The 23,246-nt window shown below is 55.3% G+C and overlaps 1 protein-coding gene across 3 annotated transcripts; it reads right to left on the bottom strand.

Moving 5' to 3' along the window:
* Positions 1-570: 570 nt before the first annotated feature.
* On the bottom strand, positions 571-18,679 carry MEAK7 (MTOR associated protein, eak-7 homolog). Of its 3 annotated transcripts, none has more exons than XM_032389962.1 (9): positions 18,621-18,679; positions 14,398-14,432; positions 12,162-12,339; positions 9,188-9,418; positions 8,714-8,858; positions 6,243-6,671; positions 3,412-3,530; positions 1,811-1,990; positions 571-1,317 (listed from the first exon to the last, which is right to left on the bottom strand). In XM_032389962.1, the coding sequence occupies exons 3-9, from the start codon at positions 12,312-12,314 to the stop codon at positions 1,204-1,206; spliced, it is 1,371 nt and encodes a 456-aa protein (XP_032245853.1). In that variant the 5' UTR covers positions 12,315-12,339; positions 14,398-14,432; positions 18,621-18,679; the 3' UTR covers positions 571-1,203. The 3 variants fall into 3 exon arrangements, with proteins under 3 accessions (XP_032245853.1, XP_032245851.1, XP_032245852.1); XM_032389960.1 differs by lacking the exon at positions 18,621-18,679 and adding an exon at positions 18,047-18,114; XM_032389961.1 differs by lacking the exon at positions 18,621-18,679 and adding an exon at positions 18,022-18,082.
* Positions 18,680-23,246: the final 4,567 nt, after the last annotated feature.

The following is a 23,246-nucleotide window of genomic DNA, read 5'->3' as shown; positions in this document are numbered from 1 at the left end:
ACAGCAAAAGACCCAAGAAGGAGGTGTAGGTCTCCAAGCCGAGCCCACAGCTCCGTCCGTGAAGGAGGGACTTCTCACTTAGATTCTCACTTAGAATCTAGGCTTAGATTCTCCTGCCCGGCCTCAGACACCCACCCAGGTCATCGGTCAGCATGCCGGGGTCACTCGAGTCCGTTTCAAGTGAGTCCCTGCTGTCAAATGACCCGTCACCCCTTTGGGGGCCACTGGGCCGGAGGGAGACACTGAGGAGGTGGCGGCAGGGTCAGGAACTCAGGACAGTACGGTCAAGTTACTCACCACTAATTCATGCCACGGGGCATCTCGGAGCTTCCGAATTCCCCACATTTAGGTTAGTAAGAGAACCACCTGGAACCTCCGTAGACCGTGGCACAGACTCATTTAAAAGCAGCTGAGGGGGGCGCCTGGGTGGCTCAGTTGATTAAGCGACTGCCTTCGGCTCAGGTCGTGATCCTGGAGTCCCTGGATCGAGTCCCGCATCGGGCTCCCTGCTCGGCGGGGAGTCTGCTTCTCCCTCTGACCCTCCCCACTCTCATGTGCTCTCTCTCTTTCTCTCTCTCTCAAATAAATAAATAAAATCTTTAAAAAAAAAAAAAAAAGCAGCTGAGAAAGGTGGGGGAGGAACCTTATTACAAACACCTATGGAGGACCCGCCCCCCCACGGGGACACCTGCTCTCTCACTGTTTATGCTCTTCTATAAATACAGAAATTTCAGGTCGTAGGAAGCTGCTCCCAAAAGGCACTGAGTCACCCCAATGCCTCTGCCCTTTATCAGCCGGAACGCAACATCGAGGCACGTTTCTAACTGCAATGGCTTGAGCAGGGGCCAGGTGAGCCCCAGCAGGCAGAGCCCCGCCCTGCACGGCAGGAAGGCACGTGCCCATCAGGCGCTAACTCGGGTAGAGGTCCTGTCCGTGTCTTCGGATTCCACTGACGAGAAATAAACAGCATATAAGGATTAAGTTGCTAACGGACACTCGGGATTTCTGCGAGATGCACCCACCAATCCATACATAACATCAAAGGAATTTTACTGCGTCCTGACTCAGCATGTCCTGGACCACGTGGACATGCGCGGTGCAGCCCGGTGTTGAACACGTGAGATGGGGAGGGCTCCACAGGCTGCGCTCTGTCCAGGGGGCCAGCATCCAGCGCTAGGAAGGCCCGACCTCAGGGGCACCTCCTCATTCATCCTCCGGGAGGTCCCGGAGCCCTTCGCTGTGGCGACTCCGCCCACTGATTTCCAGGAGGGCCTGGGCCTCGGGGTCCACATCCAGGATGCTTTTGCTGCTCTTGGCCTTGGGAAGAAGGGAAGGGACATGAGCGTCTCCCTCACAGCCAAGAACAAGCAGGGATGTCCTGCCGGTTCCAAGCTCATGGCAGTAGGACCCCTACTTTTGCCACAAGGAAAACACTGTGGGGCTCCAGCACTCTCACGGAAGTGCCCCCGACCCCGGGATGCCATCGTTGGGAGCTCTTGGGGTGCAGAGGGCCCAAGAATGGCTCACTGCAGAACCACGGGACGAGAAGGAAGCCTGGACCTTCCTCATCTGGTAGGCGGGCCACGTGCCCAGCAGCTTCCCACCTTGCGCAGGGCCCTGCCTCCAGGAGGGTCCACTCTACCCCACGGACCCCGACAGGACTCCCAGCCCTGCTGTGCGCCCACCAGCATCTCTCTGTCCAGCAGCAGCTGCTGGGACCAAGTTTAGGATAAACTACCTCCAGACGGAGCAGCAAAAGGGTAGCCTGGATAGAGTGAAACAGTGCCCCCCCCCCCCCGCCGCCGCTCACCTGCTGTGACCCTGAGGCGTCCCCCACTGCCCACACCTCCATCTTCTCAAAGCCAAAGTTCTCCTGGGCCGACAGCTGAGGGCTGTTGTATGTGGTGCACTTGGGCTTGGCCTTGCTGTGTCCTTTCCCGAAATCCACATCGATCCACAGCCCGAAGTAATTGTGCTGTCCTCCCATGCCCTGCGGGGGCAAGAGCAGGGCCTCCTCAGTCGGAGCTGCCAGACCCTCCGAGCCTGAATCAGCCTCAAGAACCAGGCTGACAGGGCGGCCGGTAAGAGGTGGATGCAGTTTTCTTCCCCCTTTTTTTTAAACTGGAAACATACAGAGGGCTGCAATTTAAACATCCCGTCCCAAGCTACTAAAATAACCGAGGCGTCCAGACGCCCACCCCGCGGCTCCTTCTCCCGGGGCTACACTGGCTGGGAGCGTAGGTGATGGCAGAAGACCAAAAAAAAGGATTCAGACCAGGGCCCAGAGACCCAAAGCATTCAACCAAGAGGGGAGAGGTCAGCACCGACCCTGACACTGGAAAACCTGCGGCTGGGCCCCCAGACAGGGTGCTACTCAGCCGGCAGTCACTTCCTGCGTGGGGCCAACCGCAGGGACAACCAACAGGACGCAGACCTGGGGGTGACTCACACCCCATCTCTCCACCATCCATCGCTCCACCGTCACACTAACCTGTGGCCAGCAAGACAAAGCCACCGTTGAGCCTCCGGATGACCTTCCCCGATGCCCCCCCACCACTGCCTTCTCGGGCCCCTGGCGGCCCGGGGACTGAGGTTGAGCAAGAGGCCAGAGCAGAAAATGCCGACTCTCAGGGCGGCTTCTCTCTTGGGCTGATTACTGGCGATTCCTGAGGACCTACCGGGTGCTGCTCCTGAGGCCACCCAACTGTCCTTTCTGGGAGGTGTCCGGGGTCCTCAGGGGGCCCCACGGGAGCCTTACGGTGAGCCCGGGAAGGAGCACTGGGGCCCTCTCCAAACTGACAAGCTGGACCAGCCTTCTGGGGCTCCTCAGCTCTACAAGCACAGAGCTGGAATTTCCCAAAAGGTGCTCTGTGTTAAGCAGCAAAGGAATCGGCTGGGGTGTTGGCAGGAGACCCATGTTTCACCCAAAGTAAGCAGGCTCACAGGTGCGGGGTGGGGGGTGCACATGTGGGGACACCCAACCCAGCTCCTCCCCTTGGCCCTGGCCCCCACCCCCCTTCGCCTGCATCCTCGTCCTCTTCCTCCCATGGCTGAGTCTCCAGGCTGCAGACGGAGCAGACGGTAGGTGCACTCACCCTGACGGGAGCCCCAGTTTTAGGAGTCACGCGGGGACAACTCCGGATGGGTCCAGGGAGCCCAGATCTGGGCGTGCCCCTCTCCTAGCTCATCTCCAGCCACAAAGGCCACAGCCCAACCAGCTGACCCCAGGAAAACTGGCAAATCCACCGTTTGCACACAAACCACGGACACGCCTCAACCGAGCCCGACCTTGCAGGAGAGAATTCTGTCCTGACTTGCAGGGAAGTGTCAGCCTGGGCACGTCGGGACGGACCCCGTGGCAGGAAGGACATCACGCAGGTGGGACAGCCCCTGCTCTCCCTAAGTCCTTACCAGTCCGTTCGGGATGGTCTGCTGCCCGTGATTCAGGTACATGTAGTGGTCGTTGTAACCCGTGGAGGCGTACACGGCCATGCGGGGGGAGATGGAGAACAGGAAGCATGTGTCATCCCCTGGAAGTGACCAGAGTGGGGACAAGCTCACATCAACGATCCCACACGGCACCATTTCGCACAATTCTGAAGGACCGGGGCCCGGAGAAAGCGAGCCCCTTGCTGCTCAGCCCAAAGCCGCGGGTCTTTCCACCGCACCGCACAAACGGTAAACCTCAAGGAAGGGACTCCCTGGTGCTACATCACCTCACGTCTGCGAGGTTAGGACGGCTTCCAGGACAAACGGACTGGAAGGCGCCGAACATGACCGCGCCTGTGATGCGAGGCTGCCCTCTGCTGGAATTCCGCTCATGTCTCAGGACAGCATGGACTCAAGTTTGAAAACCTGCCAACTGTTTTTCCACTGTTCTTTGGGGAGCCTAATCCTGCTTCTTAATCTAACACTAAGACCAGCGGAGCCAACGTGGAGTTAATACCAGAGGAGCTGGGAGAAGCAGGTGGTCACCTGTTGGGATTCTCCGTACCCTAAAGCACAGCCTCCGACCCTGAAGACAGCAGCTCATTGCCCCATTCATCCCCCCAGACACTGTGACAAGGAAGGTGGGGGTGCAGAAGGGAGCAAACGCAGCAGGGTTGAGACTGCGGCCCCCAGAAAGGCCCCTGGGCTGGCGTCTGGGACCGTGGATTCGGGGAGGGTCCCCCAGTCCCAGAAATGGTAAGAGGGGCTCCCTGTGCAAACAGTGTGGCTGATGCAGAACACCTGCTTTCCTCCCGGACTCTGGGGTTTGGGTGCTCACGTGACCGGCACCCAGGAAAACCCAGGTGCTGAGCCCCTAACGGGCATCGCTGCTGCACAGCCCTGCTGGGGAATCGAGTGCATCCTGTGTGACCCCCTGGGAGAGGGCTCTGGAAGCTGGTGCCTCTCCCTCTGCCGATCTTATCCACAGCCTCTTGCTATAATTAATCGTGGCCACGAGGGTGACTGTACCGAGTCCTGCAGATCCTCCTAGGGAGTCCCCAACATGTGGGTGGTCTTGGGGATCCCGGACACCGTGGGGAAGAGCTAGTAGCAGCTACTGGATTAAAGATCTCACATATTCTGAAACCTTGGAGAAAACGAAACCCTAGAAACAACAGGATCTCAGGGATTCCGCTCATGATTCCCGTCCCCCACCCCGCGGCTACTATGATCTCCCTCGTAATGTCAACTCTGCACCTGGACGCGGCCTCCCGGCCGGCAGAACCTTGCCTCATAGAGAGAAGGTGTGCAGAGGTGTGCAGTATGACAGGGGACACACAGGGCACACATGGCCCTCCCAGGTCTGGGAAGGCTTCCTGGAGGAGGGGACCTTGGGCTGAGTCCCAACAAGGAGCTGGCCATGCAAACAGGTCGGGAGGAGAGAAAGCGCAGCACGCGCCAAGTCTGGGAATGAGAGGGAGCCCAGCCTGCAGGAAGTCTGAGGAGACCGAGCACGGAGCCCCGGGGCTCAGGCACGGGTCGTGAGGCCGCACCCAGGAGATGTGCCTCCTGCAGGCAGCATTCAAGGGTCAGACGTGCTGGGACGTGGCAAATGGACTGCAGGACAAGATGGACACCAGGGGCCTGATCAGGAGGTCCCCACAGCAACGTAGAGGGAACAGCATGAGAGAAGGTGGGGGGATGCGAGAGGACCCTCCCATTCAGACTCGCGGTCCCTGTCCCGGAGGACCATGTGGCATCAGTCTGTCGCATCTAGGGACCCGGACAGGAAGGATATTAACCATCTGGCTCCTGGGTGTGAGCGCAGGGCTGCATCGGGTCTCAGAGCCTCTGGGAAAGGCCCCCCCATTTCACCGCTGGGAAGACTCACTGAAGACACGGGCTCGGGCAGCCAGGGCCACACGCCGAGGCACCTACGGGGACGTCAGACCGGGGAAGGGAGGTGCAGCTCTGAGTCCGAGAACAGCCCACTGCCCAGGAGATAAATGACCCTTGAAAAATGTTGATCAGGGGCGCCTGGGTGGCTCAGATGATTAAGCATCTGCCTTCAGCTCAGGTCACGATCCCAGGGTCCTGGGATTGAGCCCCGCATCGGGCTCCCTGCTTGGCAGGAAGCCTGCTTCTCCCTCTCCCTCTAATGCCCCCCTGCTTGTGCTCTCTCGCTCTCTCTGTCAAATAAATAAATAAAATCTTTAAAAAGAAAAGAAAAATGTTGATCAGAGCACATTTCTTTAATGAAGGGCAAGAATTTACTTCTGAGACTTTCATCCAGTGCATTGAAAGCCACACAATGAGTGCTCCAATTGCAACAAAAAAAACCACAAGACCGGGTGACCAGGGCAGAAGGGAAAGGCAGACCCCGCAGAGCAGATGCACCAGCGGAGAATGGGGCTGTCCAGGGATGGGGGGCGGCCCGCGAGAAGATCCATCCATCGGACTGGACCAGCAGAAGCACCACAGCCCAGCCTCCCCCGTGGCCTGGACCCCGTGTGGTTTAATAACGCCAAGCGCCCGCCTCCTCGCCTAAGACCCAGGGTTGGCATACCTGTCCTGTGTCCCTTCCTCCGTTGCCAGAATCACAAAAGAAACCCAGGAAGCGCTAGACCACACAGAGCAGCATCTCCTCCTACTGTCCTACCGACCGTGTCCTGAGAAGCACTCGGAGGAGCCGGAAGAAAGGCTCTGGACACGCACACCCTTGGTCAGCTCAGGGGTCCCCAGGCAGGAGCCACGAGACCGAACTCTCCAGGAGCACCGTGCGCCCGCCTGTGGGGCAGGGGACCCAGGCTCACCTTGAAACTGAGGCCTGACCTCCCAGGAGCAGGAGGCAAACCCGCCGAACACCTGGCCGTCGCGGTCCTCCACCAACAGCACACAGGGGCCCCGGTGGGTGATGCGGCCACAGAGCTGCGAGAAGCTGTGCCCGTGGAGCTCGGACGAGAAGAGCAGGCGCCAACGGCCCTGCTGCTCCCTGCGCAGGTGGGAGTTGACGTAGATGACCGACAGGACGTCCAGGATGCTCTCGAACACCCTCTCCTGGTCAACGTGACGCTCGGGGACCAGGGTGGCCAGGTCGAGGGAGGAGCGCGGGAGGAGGAAGCCTCTGTGGATGACCACGCTCAGAAACATGGCCACGTGGGGCGCCCTGAACACCCAGTCCTCGATGGTGGCTCGGTCACACTCACAGTCCAGCTGCTGAGGCCCCGGAAGCTTCTCACCACCTAGGGGAGGGACAGACCCAAGCCGTGTGGACACATTACCTGACATCCATTCCCGGCACCTGTGCGGCCCAACGTGGGAGCCACGTGTGGCTTCTGAGGGCCTGACGTGGCTGGTCTGGACCGAGCCGTGCAGGAAGTATAAAACACCCGATTCCAAAAAGCCGGTGTGAAAAAGCAAGTGTAAGATCTCCCTCACTTTTTACATTGATTACCGATGTTCAAGTGTACTTTGGACATCTTAGAAATAATTCCCGTTCCTTTTTGCTCTTTTCATGTGGCTACTGGAATATTTAACATTTCACACGTGGCTTGATTGGCGCCTGCATTGATCTGAACAATTCGATGTCCACACCCATCTTTTCTCTCCTCTGTAAGCTGCACATGAGGCGCCCAGGACACAGCCAAGCCTCACCCCTGCGCCCAGCCCTGAAGCCCTCTGCAGGTGTTCCCGAGAGAGCCACGCCAAAAAACACTCTTCGAGGGGCTTCCACCCAACACAGCCATTTCGAAAGGCCCTAGAAGCGTGACGCCCTCCAGGCAAGTCAGGGTGGGGGCTGTAACTTACGAGACGCGCCCACCGCCAGTTACCTGGGAAGAACGGGTGTCATTAACAAGGAATTATGCTTGACCCCATAGTCTTGTTTTCTCTCTTACCCACCGAGAATGGAGGTGAAACGGTGGTGATACCAGAAGGCCGAACACTGGTATTTTACATATATTATGTTATTCTCCTGTCCAAGTTCCAAATTCACCACTTGATTTTTGAAATAGGACCTATTTTCCAAACTGCATTTTAAAATCCAGCTTTATAATAAAATAATGCTTTTATGAAAACAAATCTACTTTGCAAAGAGATTCACCACAGCTATTTTTAAATCCCAAGTAAATTCAAATGTATATGGTTCCTCATCCAATGATAGTAGAATACACATTATTCTCAAGGGCACATGGAACATTCTCTGGAATAGATCGTACATTAGTGCATGAAGCATGCCTCAGTAAATTTTAAGGGACTAAAATCATACAAAGTATGTTCTTCAACCACAATGGAAAGAAATTATAAATCAACAACAGGAGGCGATTTGGGAAATTCACAAACATGTAGAAGTCAAATAACACACATCTAAGTAACCAACAGACCAAAAGAGGAATCACAAGTTAGAAGATACTGAGAGGGCTGAACACACACACACAACACACCAAAACTTACGGGATACAGCTAAAGCAGTGCTTAGAGGTAAATCTATAGCTGTAAATGCCTATATCGAAAAAAAAGAGAGATCTCAAATCAATATCCTAACCTTCAACCTTAGAAAACTAGAGAAAGTAGACCAGACTAAATGTGAAGCAACCAGAAAGAAAAGACTAGGGTAGAGAGGAATGAAGAGACAGAGAAAACCAACTATATCAAAAGTTGGCTCTCTGAAAACATCCACCAAAATCTGATAGACCTTCAGCTAGACGGATCAAGAAAATAAAAAGCCTCAAATGACTAAAATCAGAAATGAAAGTGGGCAGGGGGTGCCTGGGCAGCTCAATCCATTGGCATCTGCCTTTGGCTCGGGTCATGATCTCAGGGTCCTGGGATCGGGCCCTGGGGTGGGCTCTGCGCTCACTGGGGCGTCTGCTTCTCCCTCTGCCTCTGCCCCTCCCCCTACTGGTACTCTGTCTCTCTCAAATAAATAAAAGCTTAAAAAAAAAAAAAACGTAACTGGAGACATCACTAATGATCTTGCAGAATAAGTATTACAAAAAATACTAAGAACAATTAATTTCTGCATATTTGTGAATTTCCCAAATGCCTCCTTACTGATTTGTAATTTCTGTCCACTGTTGTTGAAGAATCATACTTTGTATGATTTCAGTCCTTTTAAATTTATCACGAGGCATGTTTCACGGCCAACCAATATGATAATCAAAGCAAACTGGGAGGACTCACGTGTACAGATTTCAAAATTTCGCTACAAAGCGACAGTCACCCAGACCGCGTGGTACCAGTCTACGTGTCAAGGGCTCAGTGGGTGAGCACGCAGGGCACTTGCCTCGAAGGTCCACCTCGGAGAAGAGCTGGGCGGCCAGCACCTGCACCCTGGAGGGGGGCCCCGGGCCGCTCTTCTGGGTCCAGCCTCTCAGCTCCTGTCTGTAGTTGAGCACGTGAACCACAGAGCCAACCAGATCCTCTGTAAACTGAAAGACCACAGTTTTACCATTCGTCACATTTCCACCGTGACCCACAACCTACATCGTATCAATACAGGGAAGGACGCTTTATCTTTTCAATGCCGACTACAATGGGTCACAACGTGGGAAGAGATTACATTACTTAGGTAGGTGTTCAAGCTCTATTTCACCAAGGCCTCTGTCCAGGAGTCCTGACGTCACCAGTGATGTGGTCTAGGGTCCCTGAGGGGGACATCTCCATGTGCCTCCACCAGCTGCGCGATCGTGCTAAGTCCCCACCTTAGGACCCCCGAGGCTGCTTGGCATGGCTGCAAATGGCCTCGTGGCCTCTCTACCTTCTGCACTTCTCTCGCTTTCACAGGACATTCTGTGGCAGAAATCATTTTCAGGATCACAAGACTCTTCTCCTCGGAGTTTCCCTTCAACAAGTGGGACATGGACACGGTGAACTGTTCCTGGGAGACGCTGTCGCTGGGCCTCATGGCCTTCCCCGTCAGGTCAACCCTCCGCATGCCGTCATAGAGTCTGGTGACCATCTCTGGGGGAAGAGCTTCCCCAACGTGGCTCTGTTGGGAACAAGCAGCAGAAAAGCCTGGATGGGGTTGAGCTATGCGTGGTAGGGTCGCAGGAAAAGGACCAGGGCCCAAGACCAACCACTGCCACTCCCAGATGCTTCCACCAGCACTCAACCTTCCTAAACCCCGTATGTATCCTCTCTCCCCCACCCAAGAGAATCACATCACCCCAAAAGGCACACGCCTGATGTGTCCTGGCTTGTGGCTCATCATGGCCATCAGACTCTTCCACAATCTGTTCCCATCCTGCCCTCCAAACTTTCCAGTCCCCCTCCCCTGCCAGATTGGCCACGTCATTCCTGCCTCTGGTCACTGTCTGCTCTTCACTCTGCTCACACGTCTTCATTCTACACTAACAGCTGCCACGTGTGGGTCTGAATTTATGAACACGTGGAACGTATGTGTGTGCGTAGCTGATCTGTTCTCCTCTATGAGACGAGCCAGCTCTTCTTATCCAAAGTCTTGTTTAATATGCATTTTTACTTAAGTTTTATTTAAATTTTAAATCTAATTCTGGTTTTTTTTTAGATATATTTATTTATTTTACAGAGAGAGCGCGAGCAAGCGAGCATGGGGGAAGGGACAGAGGGAGAATCTCAAGCAAACTCTACGCTGATTGTGGGGCCTGATGCAGGGCTTGATCTCATGACCCTGAGATCATGACCTGAGCCAAAATCAAGAGTCAGACGCTCAACCAACTGAGCCACCCCAGGTGCCCGGATTTTAAACCTTTTCTTTTTTTTTTTTAAAGATTTTATTGGGGCACCTGGGTGGCTCAGTCATCAAGTGTCTGCCTTCGGCTCAGGTCATGATCCCAGGGTCCTGGGATCGAGTCCCGCATCGGGCTCCCTGCTCGGCAGGAAGCCTGCTTCTCCCTCTCCCACTCCCCCTGCTTGTGTTCCTGCTCTCGCTCTCTGTCAAATAAATAAATAAAATATTAAAAAAAAAAAAGACTTTATTTATTTGACAGAGACACAGCGAGAGAGGGAACACAAGCAAGGGGCAGTGGCAGAGGGAGAAGCAGGCTTCCCGCCGAGCAGGGAGCCCGATGCGGGACTCGATCCCAGGACCCTGGGATCATGACCTGAGCCGAAGGCAGACACTTGATGACTGAGCCACCCAGGTGCCCCTTAAATCTCCTTCTTAATTAACGTCTTGCCAGTAACATAATGTAAACACTGTTTTCCTTTTTCACTCCAACATGCAATGTGATTTGCTCCAGGGCTTATAAAAAGACGGATAGAAACAGCAAATCACAAACTGAATCATGAGCTTCCTCCGAGCAGGGTCTGAAAACCGGGTTCTTTCCAACGGCTCCCTGTGTCTGGAGTCTGGGACAACACGGATATTCTGGGGCTCTCTGTCAGTGTTTTCCAGGTTCTCCTGAAAAAGCAATCTCTGCTGCTTCCCCCGAAGAAACTTCCTTCAGTCACCAGGGTTTTCTGACCAACTTTTCGCCCTCTGTACGGTGATACACACACGGGAACACTGTTCCCCACCCTGCACTCAGGCCTTTCATCGATCTGGCTGGTCCTCCTGCTTCGGCTTCGTGGGTGCCTGGGCCTAGTGGGGATCCATATACACCCCCATGTGCACGCATGCACGCACACACCCACATAGCCGTGACCCCGATAACCTCCCTCATCTTTGAAGTGAGCATGTTGGGGGATCCCCAAGGCCCCCACCAGCTCCCACTCTGCACGTACTAAAGCGGAGACTACTAGATTGCCTTCCCCCGATGCAGCCCTTCCCCATCACCCAGGAAGATGGGCTGGCGGGGTCTCTTTGCCACTGTCTTGCTCAGACTGGGCACTCAAACATGCTGTTAAAAAAAACCCCATGGAGGGGCACCTAGGTGGCTCAGTCCGTTAAGCGTCTGCCTTCGATCAGGTCCTGGGATCAAGCCCCGCATCAGGCTCCCTGCTCAGCGGCGAGTCTGCTTCTCTCTCCGCCTCTGACCCTCCTCCCTGCTTGTGCTGTCTCAGATAAATAAATCTTGGGGCGCCTGGGTGGCTCAGTTGGTTAAGCGACTGCCTTCGGCTCAGGTCATGGTCCTGGAGTCCCGGGATCGAGTCCCACATCGGGCTCCCTGCTCAGCAGGGAGTCTGCTTCTCCCTCTGACCCTCCCCCCTCTCATGCTCTCTCTATCTCATTCTCTCTCTCAAATAAATAAATAAAATCTTTAAAAAAAAATAAAAATAAAAATAAATAAATAAATAAAATCTTAAAAAAAAAAAAGCCCCATGGAACAGGGTGAAAAGATGGGGAAACGGGCAATTTTAACCCCTTGGCAGGTAAAACTTGAATGTGAAACTTCATTATTTTGTTAGGAGTACCAGAAAAATCCTAGGACGTCAAACACTCACAAATACATCTGAAGGCAAAGTACACTTGAAACTGTGGTTACTGGACCCACAAACCCCACTAAGGCAGCCGGTCACCCGGTCTCGGAGGGAAATCAGAGACAAAGGTTTAAGAGACAGGACGCAGGGCTGGCCCCTTCGGTCGATCTCAGGGTAGAAGTGTCCCCCAAAACACAGCGCTACAGGACGGAGCAGAGCAGCTGAGACAGAGCCCGCAGCCTGCAACGCGGAAGATGCAGACCACCTGCTTTTTCCAGAGAATGCACTCGGCAGTGCTGCTAACACGCGTCGGACCACCACGGAGAGCCGCTTCGGGCCCGAGGGCCACACCTGCGCGAGACCACCCACTGAAAGCCACGCGCGGCTCTTGCCTTTAGCGCCTTCAGAGAGAAGGATCGGGGCGAGGTCCTGGGGCTGTGCGTTTCCGACGACAGAGCATCAAAGAGTCTATCGATCTCCGCCTGCTCCTCAGGAAGAAACTGTGAGCAAAACTTCTGCCCCGACTGGCTTCTGCTGTTCCCCATCTCTCCTCGTATCCGGCACAATTCTCTGCAGAAGACACCAAGGTAGAGATCAAGTTAGAGAGCTCAGAGACAGTAAATGTTGGTTAGGATACATAGTTAATTACTCAATATTGAGTTAGCTGCAAACTCATCAGAGCTACATCAGGGGGTGAATGCAAATCTGGCGGGAAAACCGGCCCCCGAGCCCCGGGGTCTCTGTAGGCACACGCGTGCTTGCCAAGCAGTCTGGATTTCTTTATTTGGAAACACAATTCCTACACTAATGTACCTAAAAGGTAGAAAAATCAGTATGTTCATCGAAATACTCTTATTTTCAAAACCTAACTTGAAAAAAGTCTGTAAGGCTGGCTGATCACACGTATTTGAGTAAAATCGACACCTTGAAAATACCACCTAGGAAGCGAGCGTGGGACTGGGCCAGCTCTGCCCTGTGATCCTGGCTCCGCACCCTAGCAGCTACGAGGGCTGGGGCGGGCTCCAGAAGCTTCCGTGCCTCCAGATCCTCCTGCGTGAAATGGCAATCAGCACACTCTCTGACAGAGGTCGTGGTGACCACTGCGTGAGTTAGTCCAAGCAAAGGGCTGAGAAGGTGTCCGTGACCTTCAAGGGACACAGAGATGGGCACCCCAAGGCCCAGGGGCCTTGTTCATTGTCACAGACCCCATTACAGAAAGGGGTCGAGTGCCATCAGATCTGGGAGTCAAACAGAAAAGCACAGAGGAAAAAAAAAATCTCTTAAGAGGCCAAGTGCGGTGGCTTATTCCTTCCGTCCTTAGACTTCACCTGGAAGCCGGCGTCGGTGAAACTGCTGGAGAGAAAAACACCTTCTCCCCCAGCCCAGGAGCGAACAGCCTCCCGCCATGTCAAGGCGGGGAGCCGAGAAGGGGAGGGCAGGCCAGCCCAGGCCCCCCAAGATCTGGCTGATCAATCCCCCAAGAGGAAACGGGGTATAGTTCCGCGTTTTCTTCCTTCTTACTAAGGGGAGATTCACTTAACGTGAAACTAACCACTTTAAAATCAACAATTCAGCAGGATTTAGCGCATTCACAGTGTGGTGCAACTACCACCTCTACCCAGCTCCGAAATATTTTTGTCGCCCCCAAAGGACACCTCGTGTCCATAGCAGTCACTCCCCGCCCCAGCCCCCAGCCCCTGGGGCCACCCATGTGCAGTGTCTGTGGGTGTCCCTGTTCCAGACAGTCCACGTACATGGAACGACACAATCTGTGGCCTTGTGGGTCTGGTCTCTTCCCATCAGCATATGGTTTTCGAGGCCCATCCATGGCCCAGCCACGGTGGGTTTACCCGTTCATCCGTTGTTGGACAGTTGGGCCGTCTCTACCTACCGGGTATTGTCAATAGTGCTGCTACGAACAGGGCACACAGACTTGTTCGAGTCCCTGTTTTCAGACTGTGGGGTACAGACCTGGGAACCGAGAGGCAGCGGGTCGTACGGTAATCCAATGTTTCATTTGCGAGGAGCCACCCAACGGTGTTCCATTTTCCATTCCCAGCAGCAAAGCACAAGGGCTCCAATCTCTCCATATCCTGCGTGATGCTACTATGGCCATCCTGGCAGGGGACCCATCTGCCCTGCAGAGGACGCCGCCGGCCGGGACTCGGACACGGACCTCGGCCCACGTGCAAAGGCAGCTGGAGAGGAGAGCTCACACAGGCCAGCTTGGGGCTATCACTCACGAGCCACCTGATCTAGATGCTTCCACTCCTCAAGCTTCTCAGCAGCATGACAGCCAAGAAGGAAAACCTCCAGCCCTGGGCTCAAGGGCCAGCCTGCGTGAGGCTCTCCTTGTCTCTGACACAGTGGGGACTGCGTCAGCTGGTGCCTGGTCCCCTCCAGGGGCACGGCCCAACCAACCGCCAAGAAAACACCTGATCGTTGTCATACAACCCTCCCTGGGCCCCTCATCTTGTTATTCTGCTGAAGTCCTGAAAATGGTGAATGTATAAAAATGCAACCCTAGTGATTCTATTTCACCCTCAGATGGGGGCTTCCAGCCAAAGATCATCTTTTTCACTTCCAGAAAACCTTAAGGTTTGTGACCGGAGAAGGCCCGAGACTTACCGAAATGCTGGAAGGGATGAAGGTCTTGCCAGCACCTGGGAGGGGAAGGATTTGAGAGGTCAGCAGAGCATCACGTCAGAGCTGGACTCTAACGGAGGCATGTGGTCCACTCGGGACATCAGAATCTAGTCCCCTATCTGGCTCAGAGGGCCCTTACTGTCCACCTCTGCACAAGACCACCCTACATAGCCTCTGGGTTCCAAGCCTGCTCGGTGTTCCTGACCTTCCTAGAACGGACAGTCGCCTTAACTGAAATGGGGCACAGGCCCCCCCCATCCCCGACTCTGCTCGCTCTCCCCACTCACCTCTCCGGTTCATGCCTGATTTGCCTGCTCAAACCTGAAAGTCCCAAGAGACTCTGTCCTCTAACCACCTGCCTAGCACCTGAGCCACCTGGGGCACGCAGGCACAGCGCCATGGCGTCCCGGGCCAGCTGATCAGGTGCACCAGCCCCTTCTCCACCTGCCTGCTGGGCTCCCATATGCAAATTCCAGGCCTGCCTGGCCCAGGTGATGAAAGAGCCCAAGTGCTCCCCCCACCGGGACTGGCTCCCAACCCCTACCGCACTCAAGGGCCCCTTGGATTAGCGCCACTCGCTCAACCACCACGACCCGTCCCCTACCCAGGGATGGGCTCCAGGATGCCCCCATCCCTGCATCCCATGCCTGCATCCCATGCCCCCACCAGGCCCGAACCACAGCGGGGACTCCACACGTGCGATTCCATGTGCTAGCGCAGAAGCCACCAGGGAGAGCCTGCGGGGAGGACGGAGGTCCAGCCAAGCCGCCTCCGGCTCGCTTTACCACTGATGCCATCTGACTGCCTTGCCTCCCAATTCCCCAAATCCTGAGAAAGCTTCCGCCCTGCTCAAAGTCAAGGAATCGCTCTACCAGCGGGATGCCAGTCTCTTTAAGGGGGACACCTGGAGCTAAAAGACCACTCGTCAGACGTTTCCATGTCCCAGAGGAGGGAACAGTGCAAGTGGGGGCTGTGCCACTAAGGAGCCACAGGTCACGCCTCCTCCAGCACGCGGGCCATCCTGCATCTACTCCATCAGTGACTCCGTGTCCCCCGGGGCCAGGCCCCGTCACAGAGCAGAAGAGCCTCAGGCGGGCACCGGCCTGCAGGAACATTCCGTTCACGGGGGAGAGACAGACAAGCAGACAGACAAGCGCAGCCGGGTCAGTGGGGATCCAAGTGAGAACACAGGAGTCAAGAGTCGAAAAGGTCCCGAAGGACACATTCCGGCTGGGTCTTCAGGCGCCCACAGGTGGCTCACCTGGGCAGTGGGGACCCTGTGCGCAAAGGGGCCGGGGTGCAAACCACGATCACTGAGGCCCGGTGTGGGGAGGGGAACCAGAGGCCACAGAGCAAGATCCCCTGGTCTGCCCCTGCCCACCCCAACCTCCTCCGCTGACCTGCCAGAACAGGTTCCTCCAGTGTTGCCTGAAAACAGAGCAGCCTGGCCAGCCCTCCTGGGGGCCGATTGCTGCGGGGAAGGAGCAGGGACGGGCGAGCCGCCCACACGGACAGGGGAGGTGCAGACCATCAGAGTGAGGTGGGCACAGGGCAGCGCCAGGAGGAGACATCAGAAAAGGCCCAGGAACAGGCATGCTAGCAATCCAGGAGGGGAAGGGGGAGAGAAGCCTCAGGCAGGAGCTACAGGCCTGGAGTCAGGAGGGCGGGGAGGACAGCAGCTTCTGAGAAGGGCCCCGGCCCCTGTACCACTGTTCCTGGCGTCCGCAGAGCGCTCGGGAGGGGACGCAATGGCCAACAGCTCCCAGGACAGGGGCAGGGGCAGGATGAAGGAACAGCAACTGCAGCAGGTGTCCCCACCCCCCACTTCGTCCATCCCAGCCTCGGTCACGGTGATCCTGCCCGAAGTCTCTCCAATCAATTCTAGGGAAGAAATGAAGGCCCTCGATGCGCCCCTACGTCTCCCCAAATACAACTCCCTGAACTTTCTTTCCGTCCCTGACAATAGCTTTCTCCTGGGACCATCCCAGGTGTGCCTCCCTACGGAGGACAGCCCGTTTTCCTGGCAAGTTGTGCACAAAACAACCCTACGCTGGCCTAAGCCTTCTGGAAGTTTACGTATATCAAGTTCTCTTTCAGGAGGAAGCACCTCCATGTTACTTTAAGACTCCTTGCATCAGGGGTTCTCCACTGGGGGTCGTTCTGTTCCCCAGGGCACATCCGGCAGTGAGGCTTGGTTGTGATGCCGGCGTCTAGTGGGTAGAAAGCAGGGGTGCTAACTATCCTACACCATACAGGACAGCCCCCCCACAACAAATTACCTGGCCCCAAATGTTAGTAGGGCTGAAGGTGACAAACTGGTTTTCCAAGATGCAGAGCAGTGGGGCAGAGCTCAAGGGCGGGCACTGAAGTGCACAGATGATCCTTAATGCTTGCCTCTCGGCACAGAGGCCCTGGGCTCTGCCCTTAGGGTGGAAGCAAAGACAGGCAGCCCTGAGGTCAAGTTCTGACACTAGTTGGTTTGAGGACTATGGGCAAGTTACTAAGCCTTTTCCAACTTTAGTATAATGGGGAAAGTACCACCAGCCCTGTAAAGAGGTAGAAGCAATTAAATCAGGTTAACGCAGGGCATTTAATTCTGCTTTCTGGGGTCCAGAGATGGAGACAGAGGGGCCCAAGCAAGGCAAGTTTGAATCCCTGCGCAGGAACAAGGGAAGCAGCCCAGCTTGGAAACAAGGAACCCCCTCAGTGCTGGGGGAGAGCCAACAGTTTTCCCGCAGAACGGAGCTGCAGTTCCTGCTGGCGTCCTAGGATAGCTCCGTCAGTCCTCACAGCCCCCCCAGCTGGCTCCTGTCCTCGGGGTGCTCTCCCCTCTGGCCTGCCAACATCCAAGGGGCCACTATCCTGACAGCAAGCACCTGGCCCTCAGTGCCCCCTTTCTGCTGAGAGTTCAACCACCACATCTGGACATCCGGACTTCAAGCCCTGTTTACATCCCAGCATCAGGAGCCCTTCTGCAAAGGGTCAGCTGGGGCGGGGGCAGACTCCCTGCTGGCCGGAAGGTGCTGGACCTGTCCTGCTCTGCCCAGGCTGGCTTCCCTTCCTCCAGGGAGCCCCGCTGACTCATCTGCAGGGGTGTTAGCCTGGGAGTGGTTTTGTTTTTCTCCCCTCTGTTCTAGGTTTAGCCACCAGCTCCACTCTCCTGGGACAAAACTAGTAAAATGCGGTCAGTACAACACCCCCCAACCCCACCCACAGTCCAGTATAAACCCCCTGATGCCTCCTCCCACAGATGCTCCCCAGTTTTTCCCACGTCTATGCGCCTCTCTCACTGCCCCTCCCCAAAACGGGCAGCAACCCTGGGGACCCTCTGATCTTGACCACGCGAAAGGCAGAAGACGCGGGGTGATTTTGTGCTCCGACTGACCACACGGGGAGACCCTCCCTCCCTCGCAGCTGTCCCCCGAGGGCCCCCCACCTCTCCCACCCTGGGGCCCAGAGGAGCAGGCAGCCAGAGGGGCAGGGCCCAAGCCCACTCCAGGCACCGTTCCCTCCCGGGTCTGGTGCCATCGCCCCCGATTCCCCCCCGCCTCCCCGGGATCGGGGGCTCCCTCTGGGCCACTGGGCCAGCGCCCCCACTCAGCTCACCGCAGCCCACCGCCCCAGCACCCACCGGAACTGGCCAGTCGGGTCGCCCGCATGGATTTTCCTTTGAAGCAGCCCGCCCCCGTTGCCAGGCGAGGGCGCTGACGGGCAGCTATCTGCCCCAATAGCAGACGTGGAAGCTGAGGGGGCCGAGCCCTAGAAGGAACTCAGCCAATGGCCATGCACCTCATGGGGCGTGGGCCGGCGCGGACGGAGGCGGGCCCGGGGGCGGGGCCCGCAGGCCGGAAGGAGCGCCTGGGCGGGGTGCGGTTCCCGCGGGTGCGGCTGGGGAGGAGCTGGAAGCCGGGCTGGGAAAGGGAGAAGCACCTGGGGAGGGAGGGGGAGTCCGGGCTGGGGTCGAGAGGAGCAGCTGGGCCGTGGGAACAGCTGGGAGAGAGGAGAGTGGGCCCAGGGAAGACAGTGGGGGAAGGGGCGGGTAACACGCTGGGGGACGCTCCTGCGGATCCGGACCCAGGCAGCTCTCCTGTGACACCCCTCGCCCTGCCACCTCTGGTTTTGGCCAGGGGCCCCTCCCACCTGGGCAAAGTGCAGCCTCCTGAGCTGGAGCTTGTGCCCCTTCTCCCCCCCCCGCCCCCCCTTACCTCCTCCGGGTAACCAGGTCTTCTGCCTGCATTCTCCTCCTTCCCAGCAGCATTTAAACGTGCCCACGGGGCGCCTGGGTGGCTCAGTCGGTTAAGCGTCCCACTCTGAGTTTCAGCTCAGCTTGTGATCTCAGGGTCGTGGGTCAAGCCCCGCGTCAGGCTCCGCGCTCAGTGGGGAGTCTGCTTCCCTCTCTCTCTCTCCCTCTGCTGTCCCCCAGCCCGCTCTCTCTCTAAAAGAAAAGAGAGAAGAAAAAAACGTGCCCACGTCTGTTCCAGCCTTGATAAACAGACTCTCCCTGCCCCCCACCCCCTTCATTCCTCAAACCCCTGTAACCTGGCCCCAGCAGCTTGTCCCTAAATCCAGCAGGCACTTTCACAGTGGGCATCCTCTTCCTCATTAAAGCCCTCCTTTCTGGGCATCCGGGTCACTAGTCCCTGGCTTCTCTCTTCCTCTCTCCCAGGTAGTTTTCACCCAGGCTCTGCTGGCTTCTGCTTTGCTGGAGGTCCTCCCGCTGCTCTCCCCAGGCTGCGCATCCCTCCCTGAGATAACAGCCTTCCTCGTGACTTCCACTCCACCTGTCTGCTGTGCTGACCCCCAAGCCTGCACTTTGACGCCATATGTTTGCTTATCAGGCATCTCCACAAGGCTGCACCTGAAATTCAGCCCAGCTGAAACTCAGCCTCTTCCCTCCAAAACCGCTCCTCTTTACTTCCTTCCTTAGGGCATGTCAGCACCTCCCATGCCTCCTCCCTCTTCCTCCAGGTTGTTTTACTTCCAAGATAGCTCCTGCATCCACCCCTTTTCTCTCCAAGTCCCCAGGAGGCCCCTCTCCAGGCCAGACTGCAGTAACGGCCTCTTTCCTGGCCTCTTTGCCTCCTCCAGCCCATCCCCCCTGCTCCCTACTGGAGCCAATGGAGCACTTAACGCCCAAATACCTGTCCTGCCCCTAGACTGAGAGCTAGTAGCCCAAGATCAGCTGGGCTATTCAGCAGGCCCCAGTGACAGACACAGGGAAAGCCAGCTGATGGTTTTTAACTGTTCCTAAAGTTCACAAGGAAGGTTATTTCTCAAGGACACATGGCCGCACCTGTAAAGTAGCATAATGATCCCTTGAGTAATAAATTTTTTTTTAAAGGTTTTATCTATTTACCTGATAGCACAAGCAGGGGAAGCGGCAGGCTTTCCGATGGGCGGGGAGCGGGACGCGGGGCAGATCCCAGACCCCGGGATCATGACCCGACTGTAAGGCAGACGCCTGACAGACTGAGCCCTCCAAGCGCCCAGAGTAATGAATGTTTTACTGAAAAAGAACTTGGAACTCCAAAATCATAGATCAGCAACAACTTCGCTGTTTGACATTTCATCCTTAAGAATGAAACTTCCTGCTCCCGCCTGGAGAATATAAACCAACTTTGCCAGAGAAGAGCCTGGATTTGCAACCCAGGTGCAAAGCTCCAGAACAGCTTTGCGGTTCCCAAGAGAACGGGAGCCGGTCCACTTTGCAGGCCTGACCTGATGCTGGTCCCTTCCCACATGGCCCTGCGTTGCCCCAAGCCCGTGGAAACACTGCTTCTTTCAGCCTTCACCCAAACTCCACTTTCCACAAAATCCGATGAAAGCTCGCTCTTTGCATTTGTCAGGTGAGCTGCCCCGGGGTTCCTGGTGCAGTGGGTAAAGAAACCTGCTTAGCCAGACTCTGGGGTTAATCCTGGGGTTCTTAGGCTGGTGGAATTTAAGTCTGAAAGAGCAAGGGCAGTACTTGTCTCTCCAGTCCATAGATGCACATGGAACAGAGACAGGCTCTCAACATCTCGTGCTTCATCATCATCATCATCACCTGCACCTGCTGAAGGCATGGGAGGTGGGGGATGAGGATTACATTGAAGGGAGGGGCTGGCTGGGGGAGGGTCTGTAAAAGTGGTTTGGAACTGATCAAGGGGAAAAAACAAGCACATTGAGACGCTATGTGGGGAAACAGGTGGGAGAGAAAAATACACAGGGAGGTCTAGGCTTAAAAACTCAAAGGCCGTCTGAACATTTTCCTTTCTTGTGTCAAAGATCTATTGCCTTTCCAAACTTTTTTTTTTTTTAAGATTTTATTTATTCATTTGACAGACACAGCACAAACAGGGGGAGCAGCAGGCAGAGGGAGACCCTGGGATCATGACCTGAGCTGAAAGCAGATGCTTAACCGACTGAGCCACCCAGGCGCCCCTTTCCAAGCTCTTTCTGCCCACCCTTGTCTCCATCCTCCCTACTAATCAGATGCTTCCTGGCCATTCTCCAACTCTTAATCTGGACATGGGAGTTCCTTCCTTCCAGGGGCCCTGCCTCAGGGCTGCACCTGGCTGATGGCAGTCTGCAAGACATGGCTTCTTGCAGCAAAACTGGTCTGAGCCCCCAAGGCCTATGTGCCAGGAGAGGCAGAGCCAGGAAAGCCAAGTGTCCCAAAGCCCAGCCAACCCCATGTCCTGCAGACCAACGACCAAATGGTCCCAGCTCTCCAGCTCATTCAAGTTAGCTTTCTGCCACCTGCAGTCAAGGTGGTAGAAGGATTGGGTCCCCCTGTATTTATGCACACATGCCGGCTCAGGGGAATAAGGAGGAGACCGACGTAGTTGGTTTGATAGTGTTCCGATCTCTAAAGCCAGGGACTCCCCCCGCGCCCATTGCCTGCACCTGGGACGGTGCCACCACCCCGTCTTGGCTGGACCCTGGCTGGCGGGAAATCCCTTGGTGACATCCACGGTGGCTGCCCTGTCCACAGGGTCCTCCCGCTCTCCCTCACCACGAGCCGGCAAGGCTAAGCCACATCATTGATACAATTGTCCTCCACGAAAAAGGCTTTTACTGGTCTAAGCACTAAATGAGGGGCTGGCCGGCTTACTCTGTGAAAGGCCAGATAGTAAATACTTTACATTTTTCAAGCCATTCAGCCTCTGTCACAACCACGGGATTCTGCTGTCCTTGCACAAAAACAGCCACAGACAATATACCATTGAACAAGGCTGTGTGTAGGACTTTCAGGAAGGCCGCTGAAATGTCAATTTCATGTAATTTTCACACATCCTGAAATATTCTTCCGTTGATTTTTTTCCCCCATTTAAAACGTGAAAATCATTCCTCACTCACTGGCTATCCCCAAACAGGCAGCCAGCCAGATTTGGCTTACAAGTTAGTACAGTTCCTGTTGTGTTTTAATAATATTTATTTAAGCTTCAATTTTGCACCTTTGTATTACATACCCTTTAAAAACTGGGGTTTTTGGGGGGAGAACTCCCAGTCACAGTTCTGGCCCCCAGCACACATGGACTCCACTGCAGGCCTTCCTCTCAAGAGCAAGTTTGAAATATCTAGAATTTTCCAAACTCCCTTAGGGTGTGGCTTGGTTCTCCAGCCCCTCTTGGGGTACATTTTGTGTTAAAAGAGTGGATTTGAAGTAAATGTTGGAAACATAGTGATGTCAAAGACCAAGAAATGGACCTTGGGCTACTTGGATGAGCTCATTCGGCATGACCACTCGGTTTTTGTGATTAGCAATTCTCAACGACAGAGCAGCCTAAAAGTCTTTGGAATGAATCCCAAACACACCAAGGTATGAACAGTTTTTCAGTTTCTGGAATGTACTATGTAATGAAATTTGGATCCATCTTTCCCTATCTGTCGAGCTACGTGTCATGAAGAAATTTGAAAGGTTATTAAAACATGTATACCTATGATTGACTAAATAATAAATGTAGAAGAGGCAAATCTTCAAAAAAAAAACCCCATAATTTACATAGATGATCCCGAGTCAAGGAGGTGGAGCCTAATTCCCCAGTCTGCAGGTGGAGTGGGCACAAGGACTTCCTCCCAAAGGGTACAGGATGGAAACAGGGGAGGGGTTAACCCTACAATGGACAAACCGACAAAAGCGACCTCAGCCATGTGATCAAGGTCAACATCAATAGTGATGAATTGTGTTGATGCCGTGGGCCCTTCTGGGCTGAGAGCACCCTTGGTCTGGGGAGTCCCCTCCCAAGGTGACCACCTCCTCTCCTGAACCACAGCCCATCATGGACCCGGCAAGCACAGCTCATTCATCCAGTCAGATTGGTCTGCATGGCTAGGACTCCCAACCATCCCGTCAGGCCACTGTGTTTTAATAATATTTATATAAGCTTCAAATTTGCACATTTGTATTACATACCCTTTAAAAACTAACCTGACCTGAGTCGAAAGCAGACCCTTAACCGACTGAGCCACCCAGGCGCCCCTTTCCAAGCTCTTCTGTCAGTCCGTCCACGTTTCAGCTTTCTCTTGGGATCTTCTACCTACTCACCATCTCCTCCCACCGCACCAGCCTATTCTTACGCTGCTCCACACCTTTGCACCCCTGTCCCTCCCATGAGCTCACATCTCTGCTCCAGGGAGCGTTAATCCCTCCCAGAAGGAGGGTCTTAAAGGCCATAGAGAAGAGGGGAGATCTGGTGGGGGGGGGACTTGTTGGGGACACTGAGGCCATTTCCCCAGCACTAAGAGGGGAGCCAGCCTCTCATCTCAGGGCCAGCGGGGGTGGCGGCCTCTCCAAGAGCTCCAGCCAATGTCCACGTCGCACATGCATTACCAGAGGTTGTAGGGGCAGC

The sequence above is a fragment of the Phoca vitulina genome, unplaced genomic scaffold (genome assembly GCF_004348235.1).
Source record: "Phoca vitulina isolate PV1807 unplaced genomic scaffold, GSC_HSeal_1.0 scaffold56, whole genome shotgun sequence".
Taxonomy (NCBI): Eukaryota; Metazoa; Chordata; class Mammalia; order Carnivora; family Phocidae; genus Phoca; species Phoca vitulina.
Note: the sequence above shows the minus strand (reverse complement) of the source record. Positions and strands in the feature narration are given on the sequence as shown.